The sequence below is a fragment of the Perca flavescens genome, chromosome 2 (genome assembly GCF_004354835.1).
Source record: "Perca flavescens isolate YP-PL-M2 chromosome 2, PFLA_1.0, whole genome shotgun sequence".
Classification (NCBI taxonomy): domain Eukaryota; kingdom Metazoa; phylum Chordata; class Actinopteri; order Perciformes; family Percidae; genus Perca; species Perca flavescens.
The window spans coordinates 10,154,770-10,176,610 of record NC_041332.1 but is presented as its reverse complement, the minus strand read 5'-3'; the positions used below and the strand labels follow the sequence as shown (position 1 = coordinate 10,176,610).

Here is a 21,841-nt window from a genome sequence, read left to right as displayed (position 1 = left end):
AGGCAATATGTTCTTATTTTTAACATGTATCCAAACATATAATTCATTGGTGATTCAAATTCAAATAGCTGTCGGACAGAGAAGATGAAGACAGCTGATGAATGATGGTGATAGAGAACTGAATTCTTGTTCAAATAAATTAGTAAGTTATCACATCTTTGCGTCAACAGCAGGAATGTGAATAGAGTGTGTTGTAGTTGACAGAGTACAGGATTTCAACTGTGGCTATTGACGGCCAGTAGTTACTCTTTCTCCCTCTCTCCCTCTCTCTCTCTTTCTCTCTGTCTCATTCTTACTGATTTCCCACAGCTCCTTCCCCATCTTTGAGATGCAAACTGGGGCACATTCAGCCTTACATTTATTTCTTATATTACATGGGAATATCTTTCCCTGTATCTCTGTAGTCCGTTCTTCCCAGCCTTTCCTCTCTCCAACGATGTCCCAGTTCACTGCCAATCCTTCTCATCTGCCTCTCTGCTATCTACCTTTTTCTCTCCATCTCTCTTTCCATTTCTCCCTCCCCCTATTTTGATCATCTTTCATTTGTGTATGTGTGTGCATAACCACTCGGGCTGTGCGTAGCCAGAAATAGACACACGGACAGTCAGACAGACAGACAAAAGGACAAATATGCAGATAAACAGTGAAAGAAATACAGTTTAAAGAGACAGAAAAACAGACTGAGGTGTAAGGGCTGTGAGGGCCTGATTGAGAAGGATCAGAGCAGAAGAGTATCAGGGACACCTTATTTTTAGAGTGTAATCCCAGTGGCCTTCTCTTAGCCTAGCAACAGGGCGAGAGAGACAGACACAGACAGTGGAAAGGAGAGAGAAACAGAGAGAGCTGCATCTCTCTCTTCTGACTTGGAGGGGAACTAGTTATCTAGCGCAGCACAGTAGGCCATGGCCTAGAACCAGAGCACAAACGCACACATGCGTGCGCGCAGAACAACACAAAATTGCTCTGGCAAAATGAAAACCTGCGCTATCTTTGTCTCCCTAGCTTCGTCCTGAGGCGAACGTTGTATGCTGCACACACGTTGAGCGCTACGCAACACGTCACGTGGTGGTCAGCGTGCGCCATCGTGTCTTCTGTTGTCTCCAAAACGGGACATTTTTTTTATTTTTTATTTTGAGCTGCTCCACAACGCAGACGTGTGTCTATTTCAAATGTTCTGATACTGTGCTGTCATCAGTGTTTTCCTCACCTCCCCTCACCTTTGCCTCCTCATCCGGTTTGTTTTTTTTTCTTTTCTTTTATACACTGGTGAACAATAATGTCCAGATCTTTTTTTTTCTTAATAAAGGAATGTCTCCAGTCAGAGTCTCCAGTCAGTCAAATGGGAAAGAAAATGTCTGGTTTTGTTTGTTTTTAACTGCACCTTTATTACCTCCGCCAAGAAAGCTATCTTTTCAGTTTGGTTTGTTTGTTTGTCTGTTTGTCAGCAGAATTATGGAAAAACTACTGTCCCGATTTCCATAAAGCTTGCAAAACTTGGTGGAACGGGTGTAGCATGGGCCAAGGAAGACATTTTGGAGCCGATCCGAATCATGTATCCACATTTTTCACTTTTGTTAACCTTGTGAGATAGGGCATGGCCTGGGCGAAGGTCTGCGAATTAGCTTCTCTAATTGATATTTCTGTATTAACAGTTGAAATGACTATGTGGGATGTGAAAGGTGCTGCTTGTAATGACCAACCAACATATAACTAGAAGGGCACTCAGAGAGCGCAGACCTCCGGCAAGACCATGCCTTATCTTGCAATGTTAACGAAAGTGAAAAATGATTTGTGTATCCACCCTGTGATTCAGATTCACGCCAAAGCTTTGTGGGTTCTTCCTTACCGCGTGCTAAACCCTTCCACAGCGTTTCATGACAATTGGACTAATGGGTTTTCCATAATCCTGCTGAAAAACAGACAAAACAAACTGGAAACATAAAGTCCATGGCGGAGGTAATCATCACAGAATCTGAAGTTCCCGCTCAGCTCTACAGAGCATTCGACCTCTTTCAGTTCATTATTTTGGTTTTATGACCTGCAGCTTTACTGTTTTCATTGACTTTCAACGCTCTAATACTTGTGTTTTTGGTCGTAAAGGACTCTCTGGACCTCATGTACTAACGCTTTTGTGCCCACTTCAGGCGTACTTGTTTTCGCAACGTGCGTGTAAAAGCATGGCGAGGTATGTACAAACAGGCCGCACTGAGGTAAAAGCGCAGACTGCTGTCGCGGGAACTGAAAATGGCAAATTGCGCTTTTCCGTGTCATGCATATGCATTTATGGGAGGGTCAAGGGAAAAGTGGGAGTTTCCCATAAAGAGATGGGAGGGGAAGCGTAAAGTGAGCCTAATTATGTATTCTGCGGTATGTACAAAAACCTCCCGTGACAGCGCGCCTCTATTTCGCAGTGAAAATTCACCGCCTCTTAAAAGCAGGTGTAAACCAGTCGCAAGCGGGTTTCCTCGCATACGCCTCCTGGTGAAGTGGCAGCAGTAATCTGAGCAAGACGAAGACATAGGCCAAGAAGAGGAGCTGAAAAGATTTTTGCCACAAGGATCACACTTTTTCAGTTGAGTGAACACAAAATCATTAAGCGTTACAGATTAAACAGCCATGCAATATTACAGTTACTGGAAGAAATCAAAGATGACATTGAATCTCCGACTCAGCGTTCACATTCCATTCCAGCAGCTGTTAAACTCCTCGCTACATTACAAATATTGGCATCAGGATCATTTCAAACAGTCCTAGCATCAGCAGTGGGAATATCGCAGTCTGCACTCAGCCGTATCATAGCACCAGTACTTAACGCTTTGCTACAGCGCAATTTACGGTATAGTGGGCAGAGAAAGGCGCCGATTACCCGATGAACTGCAGGTTTGATAAATACGACGTGAACTGAAGTATCACAGCGTGGTGTTTCTGCAGGTTGGCCATGGCGCTGATAACGCTACGTTTGCAAATGTAAGTACATGAGGGCCTCAGTGCACTACCTGCCCAGCACCAATCAAAAGCGAGCATGACTAGCTTGTGGACATCCATGGAACAGTTGGCTAAAAGAAAGATATTGCCCTCAGGAGTTTGTGGAGACTGAAAGAAGTGTAAACATTGGGTTTACGTTCATCTTTGGTTTCCAGAAACATGACACCAAATAAATGCTTATATTGCTCCATGACAATGCAATATGAAAAATAAGCCAATGTTTACTAGCCCTATCAACTTTATAAGGTGATAGCCAACATGTCTTGTTACAGCTTGTCGCGCTGCCCTCAAATGGCCCAGAAAAAATCAATGACTGAAGGTTTAAGGATAACATCTTTGGGTTGTCATCCATCCAATTCTGTATCTGTTTCCATCCATTCATGTGACAGTAGCCTACCCAAAGAAAAATATGTGTTGATTGCAAAAGAAAATTGTTTTTCTGAAGATGCCTTCCATCATTTTTCCTAAAGTACATCCAAAACACTTCTACCCTTCTTCCTTTTTCCCCCACATCCATTCGTCATGCCTTTCATCCATATGGATCCTCTCTTTCCTCCTCCTTCTACCCCCCCCCCCCCCCCCCCCACACACACACACACAATTTCTTGACACCTCCTGCTCATTCAGCCATCCTCTCCCACTCTCTCCTTCTCTCACCCCTCCTTGCCTCCTTCCTCTCCTTCCCTTCGTACCTGCGGAGACAAAGAGGATACCGGCGCTGAGGATGATGTTGTGGCGTGACTTGTAGAACTCGCTGGCGGCGATGCACAGCCCCCCCATGAAGAGCAGGATCACACTCAGGATGGGGAAGATGCTGGAGGCTCGTACAGCGCCTGGACACAGACACACATCAAGGCAACAAATGAATGTCTTTGTCATAGTTGTCACCACTGGACACATGCTAAATATATCATTATTATTACAAATAGTGTGAATTACCAACTGATTATTGACATGCATGAAAGACCTTTAAATTAAAAGTAATAAATTGCTCCCAGATATGCAGTCAATTTGCAAAAAAACAAAACAAACAAGCAATATGTACAGTATCAGTGATATAATCATTAAAAAAGAAAAAATTCTGCATTATATTATACAGCACCTTAGCTATTTCTTCTTTAGTATTATAGCCTACTATATTTACTTGCAACATTTTTTCTCTCGTCTTCTCTTCCTTTTCTATCTTTTTTAATTTTTTATGAACGTTCTTAATAATATAAATGGTGCACATTTAGACATAAATTTCACACATAAAAGACAGATGACAGACAAAAAAAATGTAATGTGATGAAGAAAAATTAAAGAAATTCAATAATAATAAAATAATGTATTAGATAGATCACCAGATCATTGGTAATACTGATGGTAGGCACACTTTTCTTCTTATTAGCATTGTTCCAGAGACTGCATCTTCCTTTTCTATCTGTATCAAAGATCTGGTCTCCATTGTGCAGTGTGTCCGTCTCCTTCTATCAGCCCCTTCTCCATCGCTCTATCACTCCATCTCTCTAAATCTCCGTCCATCTCTGTCTTCTTTTCCCTCCCCTATCAGTCTGTCCATCAGCTGTTTGCCCTCTGCATGGCTGATTTGCTGATTGGCCTCAGGGTGGTCATGCTGCTGCCGCGGTCCAGGTGCTCTATCTGGTTTCTGAGGCGACCAATGTCACATTCCTGAACTTCTATCATGCTGATACTAGGTGATGTAACGGTATGAAAATTAACCTCACGGTTATAGTGACCAAAATTATCGCGGTTTTCGGTATTATCGCGATATTTAAAAGTGTGTTCAACATGTTCAGTAAGCACTGATAGGCCTACACAAGCTGAAATAGTTTCAAAAAGTGTAACAGTGTTTATTATATTACAAAATTGTAGACAAAACCTTATCAAAAGTGCAACTTTTAACATCAGATGAGCGCTGCCATCTCCTCCTTTTACCGTGATTCCAACTTCGAGAAACGCACATTGTAGGCTACGCAGTGGGCATGCGCGGCAACTTCAGGTGAATTGGATGAAGCTGGGAAGGATTAAACACACAGTTTCCACACCGTGCTAATTCACCGTGATAATAATGATATTTCAAATGAAAATGGATTTCTAAGTAATGACAACAAAACTGTCGGTGCGTCTACATGATACAAGCCTTCTGTTACCGCGCACCGCCTCCAGACGGTAACTCACCATCTCTTTTTTTCCTTTCCTTTCTGTTTTTCCTTTTTTTTATCTTACTTTCTTATTTCCATCCTTTTTTCTCTATCTTTTTCCAGTATGGCCATACTGTGATGGTTCCATTCAGAGATCAAACGCACAAGCAGATCAAATATTAAGGTGACCTCAGAGTTGGCACTGCACCAAGCTCCTCCTCCTCCTCCTCCTCCTCCGCCATTGTATTTGTTTTAACGCCATCTCCTCTACTTCATTGACATGTGCTGTCAGGGCAAATTCTCTTCAAGGTGGAAAGCCCCTCATACCAACCACATACTGTACGCACACACAGAGACACACATCTTTTTTTCCTGGACTAAGCAGAAATGCCTCCTGTGACAGGAGTACACACACATACACCTATACTTGATTTATCACTCACTAGAGGTTAACACATAGCTGGATGAGATTCTCTACAATGTTAAGAGACACACACACAGAGCATACTCTATCCAGCACATAATATATTGCAAGGTTGTATTTTATTATCGAATTTTCATTGACCATTTCCTGAACCCCACCGACTTTATTCACTGTCGTTACACCTGTCAAGCTTTGCATTTCAGCACACAACGTGTGCAGTTTACAATGACAACAGCTGCATAGTGGCAGCGGTGGAAGAAGTATTCAGATCCTTTACTCAAGTAAAAGTACTAATACCACACTGTAAAAATACAGGTTACACGTAAAAGTCCTGCATTGAAAATGTTACTTAAGTAAAAGTATGTAACTATCATCAGGAAAATGTACTACTGCAGTATGTACTCAATGCAGAAAAATACTCACCTTTTAGAAAACTGGAAACCATCCAAACGGTTCTGTGTTTAACGGTCTATTTCAGCTGTTACTTGTAGGCCGTTATATTGTTGGGTAGTTTAATTTATAATTAAACATTTTTGATAATAATTAAGCATTTTATAAACTACATGTGTTTTGTGTTCAAAGAAAAGACTCAAGTAAAGTACAAGTACCTCAAATTTGTACTTAAGTGCAGTACTTGAATAAATGTACTCTAACATTCCACCGCTGCATATTGGCCACTCAAAGTTTATAGTCATTTTTGAAACAATGTGTCCTCGATTTCAGAGAGAAGTAAGACAAAAACGGGCTTCTCCTTTTTATTCAGCAACTGATGACGCAATGCACGGACTGTTTAGAGAGCAGAGATTACAGCTAACAAGGTGGAGACATTTTAATGGGAGCTCTACTTTTTGTGTATGCTCCTAAATGAATCGCTGTTTAATGTTGTTTAGGTCGCAAAGGCTTTGAGGTCTAATCTCAAGTGCTGTATTGGAAACTCATTTATTTTAAGAGTAGCGATTGATCCCAGTGACAAGTTTGATATTTTTCAAAATTACAGATGAAAGAAATGCACTGACTTTTAGAAGTTAGCGAAACAGTGCAGACTTTAGCTATCATTAAAGAAAGAGGCGACTGTGGCGAGAAGCTAAAAAATGATAAAAAAGAAAATACAGGGGGATAGAGGGATAAAAGTGGAAAAGAAAAGAATACAATAGGAATGAAAAAAGCAATGAAAGCAGAAGAAGAAAAAAGGAGACGAGACAAGAGGAGAAGCAAGAAGACTGCAGGCCGTTCTCTGTGAAGCTGCTTTGCCTCAAGCAATCTTCTCTCTCTCTCTATCTCTCTCTCTCTCTCTCTGTTTCTCTCTTCATCCCTCTCTGCACTTGCGCTCTAAGCAGAAGGCAGGGAGTTTAAAAGGAAGAATTTTTTAACCAAAACGCGCTGGCCTTCAGGCGCACCCTGCCGCCAAGCACATCACAGCGTAGCGACAGAGAGACGGAGAGAGGGTGAGTTGAAAGTGAGCGAGCATCAGCAGTGTGAGGAGACGTCTACAGTGTGTTTTTAGTGTCTTTGTCAAGGATGCTCGAGGCTGCCGCGGGGATTGAGCCTCTGACTTCCTGGTTGGTGGATTCTCCGTAAACTTCAGGCCGTCCTGCTCCATCACTGTAAAACGCGCACCCAGCTGTCCCGGAGATTATTACGGCTATTTATTTTTGTCTTTGGCCTGTACTAAAACTTTTCTCATTCTTGCTGTTATATAGCCTACAGTAACACTAAATCTTAAAATAACCCAAGCCAAGCTATAGTTCTGCATCCAACAACTCTTGATTGGCCCCCGGTTGTTGTGATCTATACAAAACCCTTTTGCAATGCTTTTTTTGTTAAATGATGTGGATAGCTCATAAATTAACTATACATTATGGGTCGCTTTACAGAGGAGAGTCCTGGTTATTTTCTACACTGTGTTGTCAGAACGAATGAAATAGAATACACTGTATGTAATATATATTTATTTACTGGGGATGACTGCACGTAAAAGTAGTCAAATTGAGAAGTAAAATTGGGCAATAGATTTTGAGGGCAACACACATCGGTGGTGCATGACGGGCATCAAAGCACCCGCATCCATTGAACGGAGACGTTCACGTGGCTGTCTCTTTTATACCTTTGCGTACAACATGTACAATGTTTTTCTCTCCTTTGTTTTTTCGAAACCCCTTAATTGGAGTTGGATCAACCAATCAGCCCTTCACACCCTTCACTGCATAGGTTCGCTGAGACATTTACATGTATCTTCAGCACATCCTGGCTACTGTACTGTGACCACTTCTTCTGTCTGTATGGTACGTCTGGCGTGTGATACCGACGCCAATGGATGCCGGTCAAATTCTGCTTTCGTGGCCAGTGTGTGATGCACTTTAGAGTTCATTTTATTACAATTATTTTCAGAAGGGTGAAGACGTATTAACTGGTGGATGTCTCTGCCACTGTATGTGCCGAATCCATTTGCAGGGTGCGTGTTTCTTAATCCATGAAAATGGTCGCTGCTAAACCACTGCAGTATCAAGTCAGGACTATTCCGCCAAACTATTATTACTACATGCTAGATTAGCACAATTATAGTTCACACCATTGTTTCAATAATACAATTAAAGATGCCGTTGCTCAGTTGTGTTAGAGTATGATGATGAAGTTTAAAGCAATAAGCGAGCACAAAAGCATCAACAGTTGATTATCTGCATCCATCAATCCAACCATAATCTATACCCATTTATCCTGTCCAGGATTGCCGGGGGAGCTTACCCCAGCTCATATTGGGAAAGAGTCGGGATACACCCTGGACTGGTCACCTGTCTGCTGATTATCTTCAAGTAAGTGATTTATAATATTGTTTCCCAGTCGGACCATGCAGTGGTGGAGGGTTATTATTTTACTGATGGTATTTTAAATTAGAAGAGTGTTAGGAAGGCTTAATATCATTCCTACACACACTGGAACAGTTGTCCAGAGGAGGGAGTACAGAATCTTGATGATAATGACTGTTAGACTGCTAGTGATATTCCAATAATATAGGCCTACAGGTAATCCTAAATATAACAAATCATCAGCTATGTAACATTTTATCACACATATACCAACCTGTATTTCACGTTGAATCTCAATCTCAATCTTTCCTTTTCATTCTTTCTGTTACACTTTCACCTCCCTTCATTTCTCCCACCACTTGGTTGGTTCTGCTGCAGTGGTGTGTGTTTATATGGTTGTGTGTGTGTGTGTGTGTGTGTGTGTGTGTGTATCTCTGGCTGACTTATGGTTTCATTAGCTGCGGCAGAGGAGAGCCTTGTAATTGTGGCTGAATTATAGAGGCGGGGGTGGACACCACCATGGGAGATCCCTGGGTTCGCACACACACACACACACACACACACACACACACACACACACACACACACACACACACACACACACACGCACGCACACAGATTTTAGAGTATATACACAGAAACTACAGTACAGTGCAGCAACCCCCCATTACTTTGTCACAAAAACACACACCAGCTCAACAAGCTACAACGTGAACACACTTATCGATCAGCCTCCAGCCCACTCACTGGCTCACTCTCAAGCTCCAAAGTGGGGTGTTTCCCATACACACTATATACTACCCACGCAGGAACGATCTGCTTGCTCTCACGCGCACACACACACACACACACACACACACACACACACACACACACACACACACACACACACACACACACACACACACACACACACACACACACACACACACACACACACACACACACACGTTTTCGCCCACGTGGGAGAACCCAGCAGCAAAGAATATGTGGTAGTGGGAACTTGTCAAAACAGCTAAATATCACAGTGTGTGTGTGTGTGTGTTTCCATGTAAAGCTGACAGACATGTTCACCAGTAGAATCAATTTTAGAAAATAAACAGATCTTATAAAGAGGGAAGAAAAAAACTCTGATCATGAAAACACACACCACTGGGCAGATGTGTGTTTGCACGTTCCTGTGTAAGTGTGTATGTATGTGTATTTTTTTGTATTAATGCTGTACGCACACCAGTGTGCTTGCGCAGCCTGCCAGTCATTATCATGCTGTATTACTCTATTACTATTATTACACTATTACTATGTAAACCGTGATATGCCTCCATGTCACAACTCAACTCCCAAAAATAGCAGCGGTGACATCAGCCAGTCGGATGACGTCATCAGTGGGTGACAACACGTGTCTCCTAGCATTCCAATCCAGAGTATTAGCATTGTGTACGAAGATCCAGCAGTCTAATTATAGCAATGGCAAGACTGCGCACTGCTTCCACTTCAGAGTGAGCAAATCAGGACTCTGTGAGTGTGTGTTTTCTTGTGTTTCTATCATTGTGAGGACCAAGTTTTAGACCTAACGAGTGAGGACATTTTTGTGAAACGAGGACATTTTGGCCAGTCCTCATTTGTTCAAATGGCTTTTTGTGCATTAAAAAGGTAACTTGTGTAACGTAACTAAATACATTAACTTAAATACCATTCTTAAGTCATTTTGTCTTAATTTTGAGGCATGTCCTTGAATATATTAAAGTATTTTATACTTCTACTACATTCAATTTTAGAGGCAAATAAAAACAGTGTGTGCATCGTTGACATCTGACAAACATTTAGTTTGTTCCTCGTGAAACATCTTTAATTTACATATTTGCATTTTCTTTCCCCCTTTCACTGATGCATTTCTGTTTCCTGGCGTATTTCTGGCCTATGATACTGCCACCAACTGTCAATCACTGGAATAGCTGTTGGCAGGAATATTTACGGCCTCGCACCCACATGCTCTTCAATGTACATGTTCCACTTCACCCATCCAAAAAGCATCACTTCATAGCACCTTTAGTTGTTGAACATTCCACAAGCTACGGTTAAATAAAGGATCTAGTTTCTTCTTGCACCACTAGTAAGGGTTGAGATTAGGTAGTTGTTGTGATTGTTGGAGCTGGGCTCCTCACAAATATAGAAGTATGTGTAAAGTGTGTGCCTTGTTCAAGCCAGTTAGGGCCAGAGCTGAGCTGTTAGCCATATCTAATCCAATTCAATAGCTCCATGCATTATACAACACACACACACACACACACACACACACACACACACACACACACACACACACACACACACACGCTCGCACGTGCACGCATGCACACATGCAAGCACACACACACACACACACCACACATTCACACACTGTGTTATATACTTCACACCCTTTCTATCCAACCCTGCATACACACAGATGCTGTAATGTCCTAAACTTATTCTGTTACACACGCACACACACACAAAGTGTAGATCTTACATTATTTCAATTAAACCGCAAATACACATAGTTTCTTTGTTATAAAGCCTAACACACACTTTAACGTGTCTCAAAAACATAACCATGACTTCTTCTCAAGTCCTAACCCACAAATACACACTTCCTATTTCATCTAATTTTTGCATGAGCAGAATTGTGCTTCAAGTAATGTACAAAATAATGTAATCAATAGTAATCTGAATTCTTCCGTTTGTCAATACTGTGAATGTACATACATACATCTTAGTGACACCAAAAGACAGACTCCCTAGTTACCTACAGTAACTCTACGATAAAACAAATACCAGTCCAGGTCTCAAGGACAACAGGAGTTCATGTGCAATAATAGCAGACAGCGCAAGAGATATGTTGGACATTAGACTATACATCAAAAACTGGCTTATGTAGGACATCACAGAGTCTCAGCAGGCTGAGGTGAATGTTATGTCCTCCTATCATCTTTGTTTTCACAAAAGCTTGTAAATTTAGTTAGTTAGTTAGCTAACACAGCTGATAACAGTGAATGTTGACTTTTAAAAAATGTACCAAGAGGTTGATCTTTCCCTTACTGTGTCATGAAACACAATTTGTGATTTTGTAAAATTGTAACATTCTCCGCTTACCTAGTCAGTCTGTGATCATGATAAGAAACAATATTAATAGAGAGGAGGAGCAACCTTTCGTCGGACTGACTACCCATCACCTGTTGCTGTAAGATGACTATTCTAATTAGGTATTAAATATTTTTTTATTAATGTACCATGTAATCATGCACCTTAAGTTTGTAATTCTTTTCTCATGCATATTTTTGTACAAAGTCTTGCAAAATAAAACTTTCTACTCCCAAATGCTCCCATTGGCCAGCAATAGAAGACTGATAATTGTGCTAGATAATCTTTAAATAAATGTCTTTTTTTACTACTTCATTTTGGAGCCAAAATGGAGTCTTAGAAAACCTAGCCGAAGCCCACATGCATACATCCATTTTCTAAAAAAAGAGACCTGATCAGAAGGGGACCCGAGGAAAATTAGACCCGATCCAAAATGTGGTTGACTTAAAAAGAGCCCAAAAGAGAGAAAGCATGAACACCGGCAGAAGCATGATAAGATATGATACTAATGCATTAAGAATTAATCTAAATTTATAAAAACTAAATAAAAAAATTGTTTAACTGATTCGAAGACTCATTTCTAGAATTCTGTCTTATACTGCACCCACAATAACACATTCTGTAGCCAACTAGGTGATAGATTGATAGAATGAATAAAACAAAAACTAATTTAGTATCTGTGAATCAAAAAATAAATGAAAGCAATTTAATAACATACATTTAAATAGGCTACTGATTTCCAAAAAATTTTTCTCCCACTGTGATTTTGATGTGTGATCAGAGTTGATAACACGCTTGGATGAACTTGGATATTAGATATGTTGACACATAGAATGGTAATTATTCATAAATTCAGATTTCAGCTGATTCTGCTATCTGGTTCAGATGGGTACACCAACATGGTAAGTGTAAGCCTTGTCCTCTATATTATGCTGTAGTGAAGGATTGGGGTGGTGGCTGCGGCTGATAGTACTGCTACAGGAGGAAGGCCTTACATAACCACATGTACAAATTCACCCAGAGAGAGGAGGGGTGGGGGGGGTGGCGGGGTGAGAGGGCTCAGAAAGCGAGAGACGAGATCGAAAGGACCCTTGGGCAAAGAGAGAGAGAGAGAGAAAGAGAATGAAGGAGAGAGAGAGAGCGCGTAAATAATCCAAAAAGAATGACATCTACTGGTCTACTACTGTTTAAGTTGGTTAAGCTGTGCTAAATGGTGGCAGAGTGTTAATGAATTGTACCATGTCTGTCTATGTCTTCCAGAAATGTGATTGGGTCATTCAAGGACGTGGATTTTTCCACTAAAATTGAAAAGCTGCTGCACGTTTTTACACTATCACGTTGGATTCTAAAGCAGTTAAAAGGGTGAATACACGATAATAAGATAAACACTGCTGCACTGCAATGTTTTGTGGACACATCCCAGTCATTGATGTGGCACCAGGTCTTGTCCAGTGTGTTTTAGCTGAAGCAGCATCTAGGATACATTTGCAGGTCTCAAAGTCTCTCGAAGTCTCGAAGAAAGAGGGATGATATTTAATTTTGTGTTGAACGGGTTGACTGCTGACATCCCTAACTTTACCTGTCTTCTACCAACAATTGATGTTGATTCTTTTAACCCTGTAAACTACGTTTTCTTGACCAAGTAGATTTAGCTGCCAAGTTGCAAATCACATAATACTGACATGAGTTCATTTCAGTCATACGGTTTGTTTTGGAAGGTCACTGATAAGCAACCTATTTTGTAGATAAGGTATGAGGGTTTATGTCAAACAGGTGCTGTCAAAGGCCTGCCGTAACATTCAACACTCCCTCATACCTAAACAACATAAAAGGTTGATTTCCAATGACTCCATAAATGACATATTTGAGCGTTGTATTTAATGCTGTGATAAGGCCACACCGTGGCCATTTTGAACATGTGACCATAACACGTGACCACGATGGCAATCTTTATCACGTGACAGTTCTACTTAAGGTAACAGTTGTGAAATGGAACTAGTTAGGTTTAGGCAGCAAAAATACTTAGCGTTTGAAAACATAAGGATTAGCTTAAAATGAGACATGTAAACCTACTAAAATGAGGACATAACTTGAATTTATTGCATCACAGACTAAGGTCCAGAAAACTCAGTTAATTTAAAAAATCACGATTGACTTTTGGTTTCACACAGGACTTGAACCCTGTTCTCCTGAGTGAAAATCCTGTGTTATTTTGAGCCATTCAACACCCCAACCTACTTCCATATGTGGAATTTTGCGGTCTTATACTTTGTCACCTCACTTACTCATTTGCTCCCGCGATAATAACTACATGCAGCCACGAGAAGAATTGTGTGAGCTGCTAGCACAATCGTCCTATACATTTGCAATTCCCTGTAATAACTCTGCTGTTTGAGGACAGCTTTCATTGCACTGAGGATATCAGGAGCCCACTAGTCAACAAACAGTGAGTGCTACAGTTCCCTGAGCTTCCTTGGCAATCTTTTTCATATCATTATCTCAGGCTTCTGACAGTAAAAACAATATCATTGAAATTCTAGGTGGCAGAGCCTGGGAATTGACGAAACATAATTTAAGACTTGTGGGGGGTTAGTGAAGAGCAGTGTTCTCCTGTCTCTCAGCTGTACAACAAGGCACCCAACCAGTCCTCTAGGGCTGCTCAGTGGCCACTTGTAAGAGACTGTGGTTGTACTGGTAACCTTCCAGGTGGGGAATGTATATGAGTGAGTGATAGAGAAAATCCTGCCCTGATAAACAAATATTGCATCATTTCCATTTTTCAGAGACTGTGTACACTTTAAATTGTCATTTAAATAATTAAGCTGACTGTTATTCAGTTATTCACTTACAGTGAGTGCAACAGTAGAATTAGGTTTCTTTACCATATCACTGAAGATTACAGAGAACCAAAAGCAAAGAGTGCAAGAGTCAATGTGTCAGCACATTTACAATCATTATGTAATTCTGCTATCCATAGAAGTGGAGCTCCGGAAACAAACAGCATGACAATAGAAGGACACATTGTGGCAATGGCCACAGTCACATATAATAACTCGCCTGACACAACAATGTTGAATTAGACCAAATGCATAATGTACGTAGCCATCCACCAATCCCCCATGCTTCTCCATCCAGGTTCTCACCCAAACTCTGCCCCTTGTTCCTGCTTTTTTTTTCAGTGCAAATTGCATTGCATATAAACAGCACGTCGTGAGGTTTGTGCTCCTCCCTGACTGTAAAACACGTGGGAATAATCTTTATGTGTGGTTAGTCCAGCCTTTGTATTTTTCAGCTGGTCTAGGTTTGTCCCAAGCTTAAGTGTACCTCACACATACACAAACACACAACAAGTGCACAGATATATTGCAGGTTGCCATGACGACGCACAGTGGGAAAGGAAGGAATGCAGGATCAGTGGTTCATCTGGATAAAATACAGTAATATAAAATGAATAGCAACCAGCTTCTTTCTTCCACTCCAAAACTGGCGACTGCTGTTTCAGTGGCCTCCAGGGTGTAAAGGATAGCAGAGCACCAACTGATCGATGTCTCGTCCCTGTCGGGGGAATATTTATCTGACTGGGGACATATTTGGCATGGGTGCTGCTTCCATCTTTACCTATCAAATGGCTGTATAATGTTGTTCTCTACAGAGGGCTCACTCAGAAAGTCAGACCATAAGGACTCCTCACACCTTACCTATAGATTCCCTACACACTTTCATACATTTCATAAATTCATAAAACCAGCAGAATATTGTTAAGAAAAAACTAAGTGTTGAAAAAAAAAACTCACACTGATGGCACACTCATGATTTAGAACCTCTAATGCATTTTTCAAACCAAACTTGCTCAAAACTTTCAGAAAGTGTTTTTTTTTAAGGTTGGTTCTGACACCAACTTTCGGTTCCCTCCCTGTCCTGTTCCCCATCATCCCCCTTGCTCCACCCCATGGCCTCCATCCACCAGCTGTCAGACAGGCACGTGGGCCTCTGCGGAGATGGACAGACAGATGGATGGAAAGCAAGAGGGAGGAGGCAAAGGATGGATAGATGGAAGGAAGGAGGAGAGGGAGAGGTGTGACCCACATAGCGGAGCCTGGAGTATTTATAGAAGAAAGTGTCCTAATTGGCAAGCCGCTGGGAGAGCAACAGCACTGCACTGGTACCCTACTCCTTGTCCTTCACCTCCTCAACCTTCCCTTCTCCTTGGCTTTTGCCATCTCATGCCACCTCGTTCTCCTGTCCTATTTACTTCTACCTTTTACTTCTCCTCCTCTTCTGAGTCTCTCCTCCTCACCTTTACACTGCTCCCTCCAGTTTTGTCAGCTTCAGCTCTCTCCATCCTATCTCTTCCACCACTCTCTCCATCCTATCTCTTCCACCTCTAACTTTTTCCCAATCCTTCTCCCGATTCTTTTTCTCCATCTTCTTTTTCTCCTCATTGTCCAAGGCTGCTTTCCCCTTCGCCCATCTTCTCTCTCTTTCCCTCCAACATCAAGCTTAGACCATCTGTTTAAGTTTTCTGGTGTTACAGTTGGTACTGACATATCCTTGTATCTCAGCGATACGATGAAATTAAACTTCAACCATTTTAACTTGAAACCGTACATGTTGCATGGTCATTGAAAATGGGAATTTCCAGAACAATGTCCATCAAGGGACTGGGTGTTGGAAATTAGCTTCAGCTATGTACATGTGTACAGGACATTGAACACTGCTTCTGCAACTGTCAATGTTTCTCTGTACGGTACTTGTAATAAATGAAGAAAACAAATAAATAAGATAGTACAAATAAAACTGACCCTAATACAAAATGGATAAAAACATATAATAAACTCTGGAAATATGGATGGAATGAATTAACGAAGAACTCACGTAGGAAGTACTCGGAAGCATCTGCCTCATAATCAGCATCCTCTGGGAAGTGATCTATCTGCTTACACATGCCTTTAAAAGAACCTGTGTTAGAATGAGAGAAAGAAAGAGAAGAAAGGGGAGACAGGTATGAATATAGTCACAAGTCAAAGCACTTAAACAATTGATATGACAGGAGAAATTGAACAGTTTAAAACAAAATGCATGTTTTTGTGTGTGCTTCCTACAAATCGTTGCCTGTTTTAAATGTCTATCCACACATTTCTTTCATTGCAGTAAAAATACTGTAACATGATGACATATGAAAGAAAGAAAACAAAACTGCAGGACAGGGGGAAGGTAATCGGAGAAAAAGGGTGAAGTGGGGGAGGAAAAGATGAAGAAAAGGTGGCAAGGAACTAAATAAAGAAAGGTGAGAAAGCAATGGAAAATAGGAAAGAGGAGAAGAAGGTTTGATGCAGCATTTGAGACGAAGGAAACAAGGAGAGGAAGAGAGATCTGTCACCAGCTTTGAAGGAAACACATCACAGGAGAGAAAGTGACAGAAGAAGAAGAAGAAGAAGAAGAAGAAGAAGAAGAAGAAGAAGAAGAAGAAGGCAGGAGGAGTTTAATCTAAACGCCTCGACAGAGCAGGTGGGAGGGTGAGGAGGAGGCAGAGAGAGAGTGAGCAAAATGCAAATGAAAGAGGGGAAGAAAGGAGAGCTGATAGTGCCGCTCATTAAGAAGAATTGTGTGTATGTGTGTGTGTGTGTGTGTGTGTGTGTGTGTGTGTGTGTGTGTGTGTGTGTGTGTGTGTGTGCGTATGCTTGGTTCAGCTCCAGTGGTAATTGTATGCCCTCCCAAACCACTGCAATTAAATGGGCCCTTGTTAATTGGCGATTGAAGGACGAAAGACTAGCGCCCAGCTTTCAAATGGGCATTGGTTACACGCACACAAACACACACACACACACACACACACACACACACACACACACACACACACACACACACACACACACACACACACACACACACACACACACACACACACACACACACACACACACACATACACACACATGCTCACATACTTTAGCATCAGCCCTATTGTCAAGAGCCTCACTGGCTGTGTTTCTCACTCATCACACTGAGAGCACCAGCGGCTAAGTTTTCAGATATTATATTTATATATTTTCATGACCACAGAGAAAATGAACAATTTCGTAACCAAAGCTCGACACATGAAAGTGAAAAGAAAATGATGACAGGACTCTACCACAAGCCTGTTTCATATTTACATATCTTTAATACACCATAGCAAACACTCAGGCGAACAAAGTGTTTTTCATCAGGTAGACTTTGATAGATACATTAAAGATATTTCACCAAGAAGCAGCTCGGAAACCTTTCAGCGTGCTGCGAAAAAGCTTTCATCATTTTATAATTTCGGCTTGAACTGTGTGGAGCTGTGTGTCCCAATTCGGTACCGTTCCTGAGTGATGAATGAATGAATGAATGAATGAATGAACCACTAAGTGGTTAATAAATATTCTAAAATGATAAAGCGCTGAGTAACTGTGTAAACCGCATCATTAAAAAAGTTTAAGAAGTTTAGCTTCATAATTTAAGACTGTTATGGCTTCGGGAAAGAAGCTATTCCTGAATCTACTAGTCCTTGTTTTTAGACATCTGTAGCGTCTCCCTGAGGGCAAGAGCTCAAACAGTGGGTGACCAGAGTGAGAACAGTCTTTTGTAATCTTGGTGGCTTTTGAGAGCATTCTTAAATTGGCAATTTCCTCTAATGAGGGAAGAGGACCAGTGATGAGCAACAGCACAGCATGTTTCAGGAGGAAATAGCCTTACATTCACATGGCCTCTTGTCCCTATAACTGTTTGTCGTGCAAATGTGAGGAATGCTACGAAGTGAAATAGACTTGAATCATGCTGTGTGTTCTCAAGGGGCTTTTAGACAAGTATAGAAATAAATTACTACAGTAAGTGTTGATGAGTAGAGGTCTCTCAGGTGTTGTAGTTTGCCCCCCAGTGGACATAAATAAGGCCTCAGGGTTCCTAAAAGACTGACTCATCAGTATTAAAAACATGACATCATTGGTTGTTCAGTTAAAGATAATTGAGATAATGCTATCAATTAATAACAGTCAGTTTCTTACTGCATGACATGACTGTTAAAACAACTGCAGTTCCTATCATGACCAATGACATGTGTCTGTTATCAGTCAGACAAATAGAGAATATTGAGGCAGTGGAAGGTGGAGGAGGCTCAATGGTGTTTTAAGCCCCCAACGTCGACTTCAAGGCAGCGCTGCAACCGTTGACTTCAAGGCACCTAACCCTAACCTTAACCTTACCCTAACCCTAACCATTGCCTAATCCTAGGGCCTTCCAGGCAGCGCTGCCTGGAAGACAACGTTGGGGGCTTAAAACACCAAACACCGTGCAGGAGCAGGACCAACGAGTCAGGAGGCTTGTCTTGTTGGGGCGCCTTTAGACTACAACATTGATTGTTTAAGTTTATTGCAAGTCACACTGTGTGAGATGGGTCCAATAAAATCTGGGTCCAATTAAAATCTGTCGTACTGTTACAATGTAAATAGAAAATAGTACATGAAAACAGTGGCGCGTCATCAGTCGCGTCATCCATCTGCGCCACTCTAACAATCAGGACGCTTTAACTAATAGAGTTGACACGTTTATGCGTTGAAAAATTGCAGAAGAGAAGGAGAAAAAACTTTTTTTCCCCCCTTTTAGCATATATCATTTTGGTTTTTTGTGTGCATATCTTTTCAAAAATTGTGTTTGCAAATGTTCTGTGATTTCATGTCATGCTCTGATTGGCTGGCTTGCAGATCTGAGTCGTAACAGCAGTCACATCGTAAGAATTTGGTCCTTAATTTGGTCAGAATTGTGCCGCAGGGCCACTGTTTTGGACTGGGAAACAAAGATTTTTCCACGTGTCAACTTTTGTCTCAGATAGTCCAAAATTGTGTATAGGGACTTTAGTCTCAGACTTGGTGATGGTGTCTGCGTGAAGGTCTGCTGAAGGGATTTCAATGCTTCACCTGATGGTGTGATTATAGGGCTGAGCAATATCAACTGTGACTGAAGCTTTACTTTATGTAAGATATAGTATATGTTAGTATACATATAAGTATAAAGGTAAATACATACACATTCGTAGAGATAATAGTACCCTCTGTAGCTTTGTTAAAGTAGGGACACACATTGCAATTGTTGAGCTGATTATGGGTTCAGACATCACAACTTATTAGACAAGGTGTGTTTTTGCTGCTGACAGTCAAAGATAAGATTCAACATTTTTGCCTTGCTGAACATTTCTACAACTGAAACTGGGTCAATGACAGCACAAATATGAGCATGAGAAATCATAACAGAAATACTGGCCAAAAACAGCTCGTAAACAGAAACACAGTGGTGTGCAACATTAATAATCCAATTCATCCAGGTTTCAGTGCAGAGTCACAGTTCAGAAGTTTACCATACTTTTACGAAATACACTTCAAAGTTCACAACACATGTAACCAATTTTGGCACACACAAGGAGGGAAAATGTATTTATTCATTGATGACATTTGTGTTACTATAGTGGGCTGTCCAGTGCATTTACTCTGTCATGACTAAAGATCCTGTGTACACTATTTTGGAAGAGTATTGACTTTTTGTGAGCTGTATCTCTGTAGGTTCAGTTCTTTCAACCAGGTTAAATGGTAATTGCTGTTAACATGACTTTATTAGTTATTTTCTCAAGCATGATCCAACATACTGTACATATAGCCACAGTATTATAAAAAAAACATTTAAAATGGTGTCCGTTGGTGTTGCTAGGAGATGTGCAAAGTAGAAGGTATAGTACAAACGCTCTTGTATCATCACTCCCTCAACTTTAATAATAATATCGGTTGGGTTTTCAGTTCTAATTTACTGGCATCACCACATGAAGATCCCAGATTATGTCAAAGACATCAATTTACAGATTCCCTGCCAGGCAGAATCTCCATCATCTCCACTCTCTTTCCTCAATCATCTCTCTCTCTCTCTCCCTTTGACACTCTCCCTCACTCCCTCCAACACATGCCTCCCACGCTGCAGCACAAGCACATGTAATTTGGAATTGCATTTTCCCTTCCCTCTCTCTCTCTCTCTCTCTCTCTCTCTCTTCTATCTGTCTCTCACATGCATACATGTGCATGTACCCCGAGGACCAGATTCCCATTTGAACTGAGCTGGCAGCTCAGCCCTCCTCTCCTCTCTCTCTCTCTCTCTTTCTTTATTCTCTCCGCAATTCAAATTAAGAACGCGCTTTATTGTCTCACACAGGGATGAAACCTGTGCAGCCTGAACAGAGCATTACGTCATCATCTGAGATTTTCACTGATATTGACATTAACAGATGGCCAGAAACCAAAACACATAGAATGGAAGATTTCAGCAGAATTCATGAGTCTCAAAAAGCCTCAAACATGAGTACTTCACTCAGGGGCAATTCTAGGATCAGACCTTTATGGGGGCTCAGCCCCTGATGAGAATGTGACATGGATACAGTGCCTTGCAAAAGTGTCAACCCCCCCTGCTAAATTAGTAATTTCATTAGCCGATAATCTCTGAGCTAGCTACTGACCAACAACATTAGCTAACATTTTTTGACACTATTTATACTATGATGGAACTAAACCTGACACTTTATAAGTTACAGTAATAACAACTTATTTGACACAGTGTTCTAACATTCAACAATTTTAGTTGTTTACGTTTCAATTTGGGTTCTAATCTGCGCCATTAAATGACCAACTTCTTCTCTGGGGACTACCAATGTTAAACTTCACAACTGCACTCCTGCTCTCCCTCTGACAGATCAGATAGAGAGTCTGCCACAACCACCTCCGATTGGCCAAAACTACGTTTCTGTTAACCCTTTCCGTGACGGGGTTACAGGTGCATAGGCTCTGCGACAGCCACAAAGGATATTAAACCTGTTTCAAGCCCTTTGAACCTGTAATTGTTTGTCCTCTGTCACTAACAGAGAAGTCCCCTCTAACTTGAAGCACTAAAATTGATTTGAAATAAGAAACAGAACATAAATGTTTTTTATTATTAGAATCTTTAGGGCGGCTGAGATGAAATTTAGGGGGGCTTGAGCCTTCTACTTCTACTTATCTGAGTGCTGTACAAAAAAACACTGTTCTGATAGGTCAAATGTTAAAAAAAGGAGTCTTACTACTTTCTCTTGTCATCAGATGAGTCAATTAGCAGCTCATGTCTGTGTTGTGATTTTGTGAATACGAGACCAGTTTTGTGATGTAAGAGGTTAATATATAATCAGCATAACATCAGTCTCAGCTAGCTGTCTCTGTACTATGATTCATATTTCACGTTTCTAGTTTGCTGTCCACACTGAAAAGCCTATGGAAAAACTCTTCGCTCATCTTTTTGTATTAGCGTACAACAAAAAATTTGCATTTACCGCATTG

The 21,841-nt window shown here is 41.1% G+C and overlaps 1 protein-coding gene across 1 annotated transcript in view; it reads right to left on the bottom strand.

Moving 5' to 3' along the window:
* cacng2b (calcium channel, voltage-dependent, gamma subunit 2b) overlaps nt 1–21,841 on the bottom strand; it is a 67,733-nt gene that overhangs the window by 804 nt on the left and 45,088 nt on the right. Inside the window, 2 exon segments of the mRNA XM_028565474.1 lie at nt 3,678–3,818; nt 16,353–16,436. Of these exon segments, the coding sequence (XP_028421275.1) occupies nt 3,678–3,818; nt 16,353–16,436 (225 nt within the window).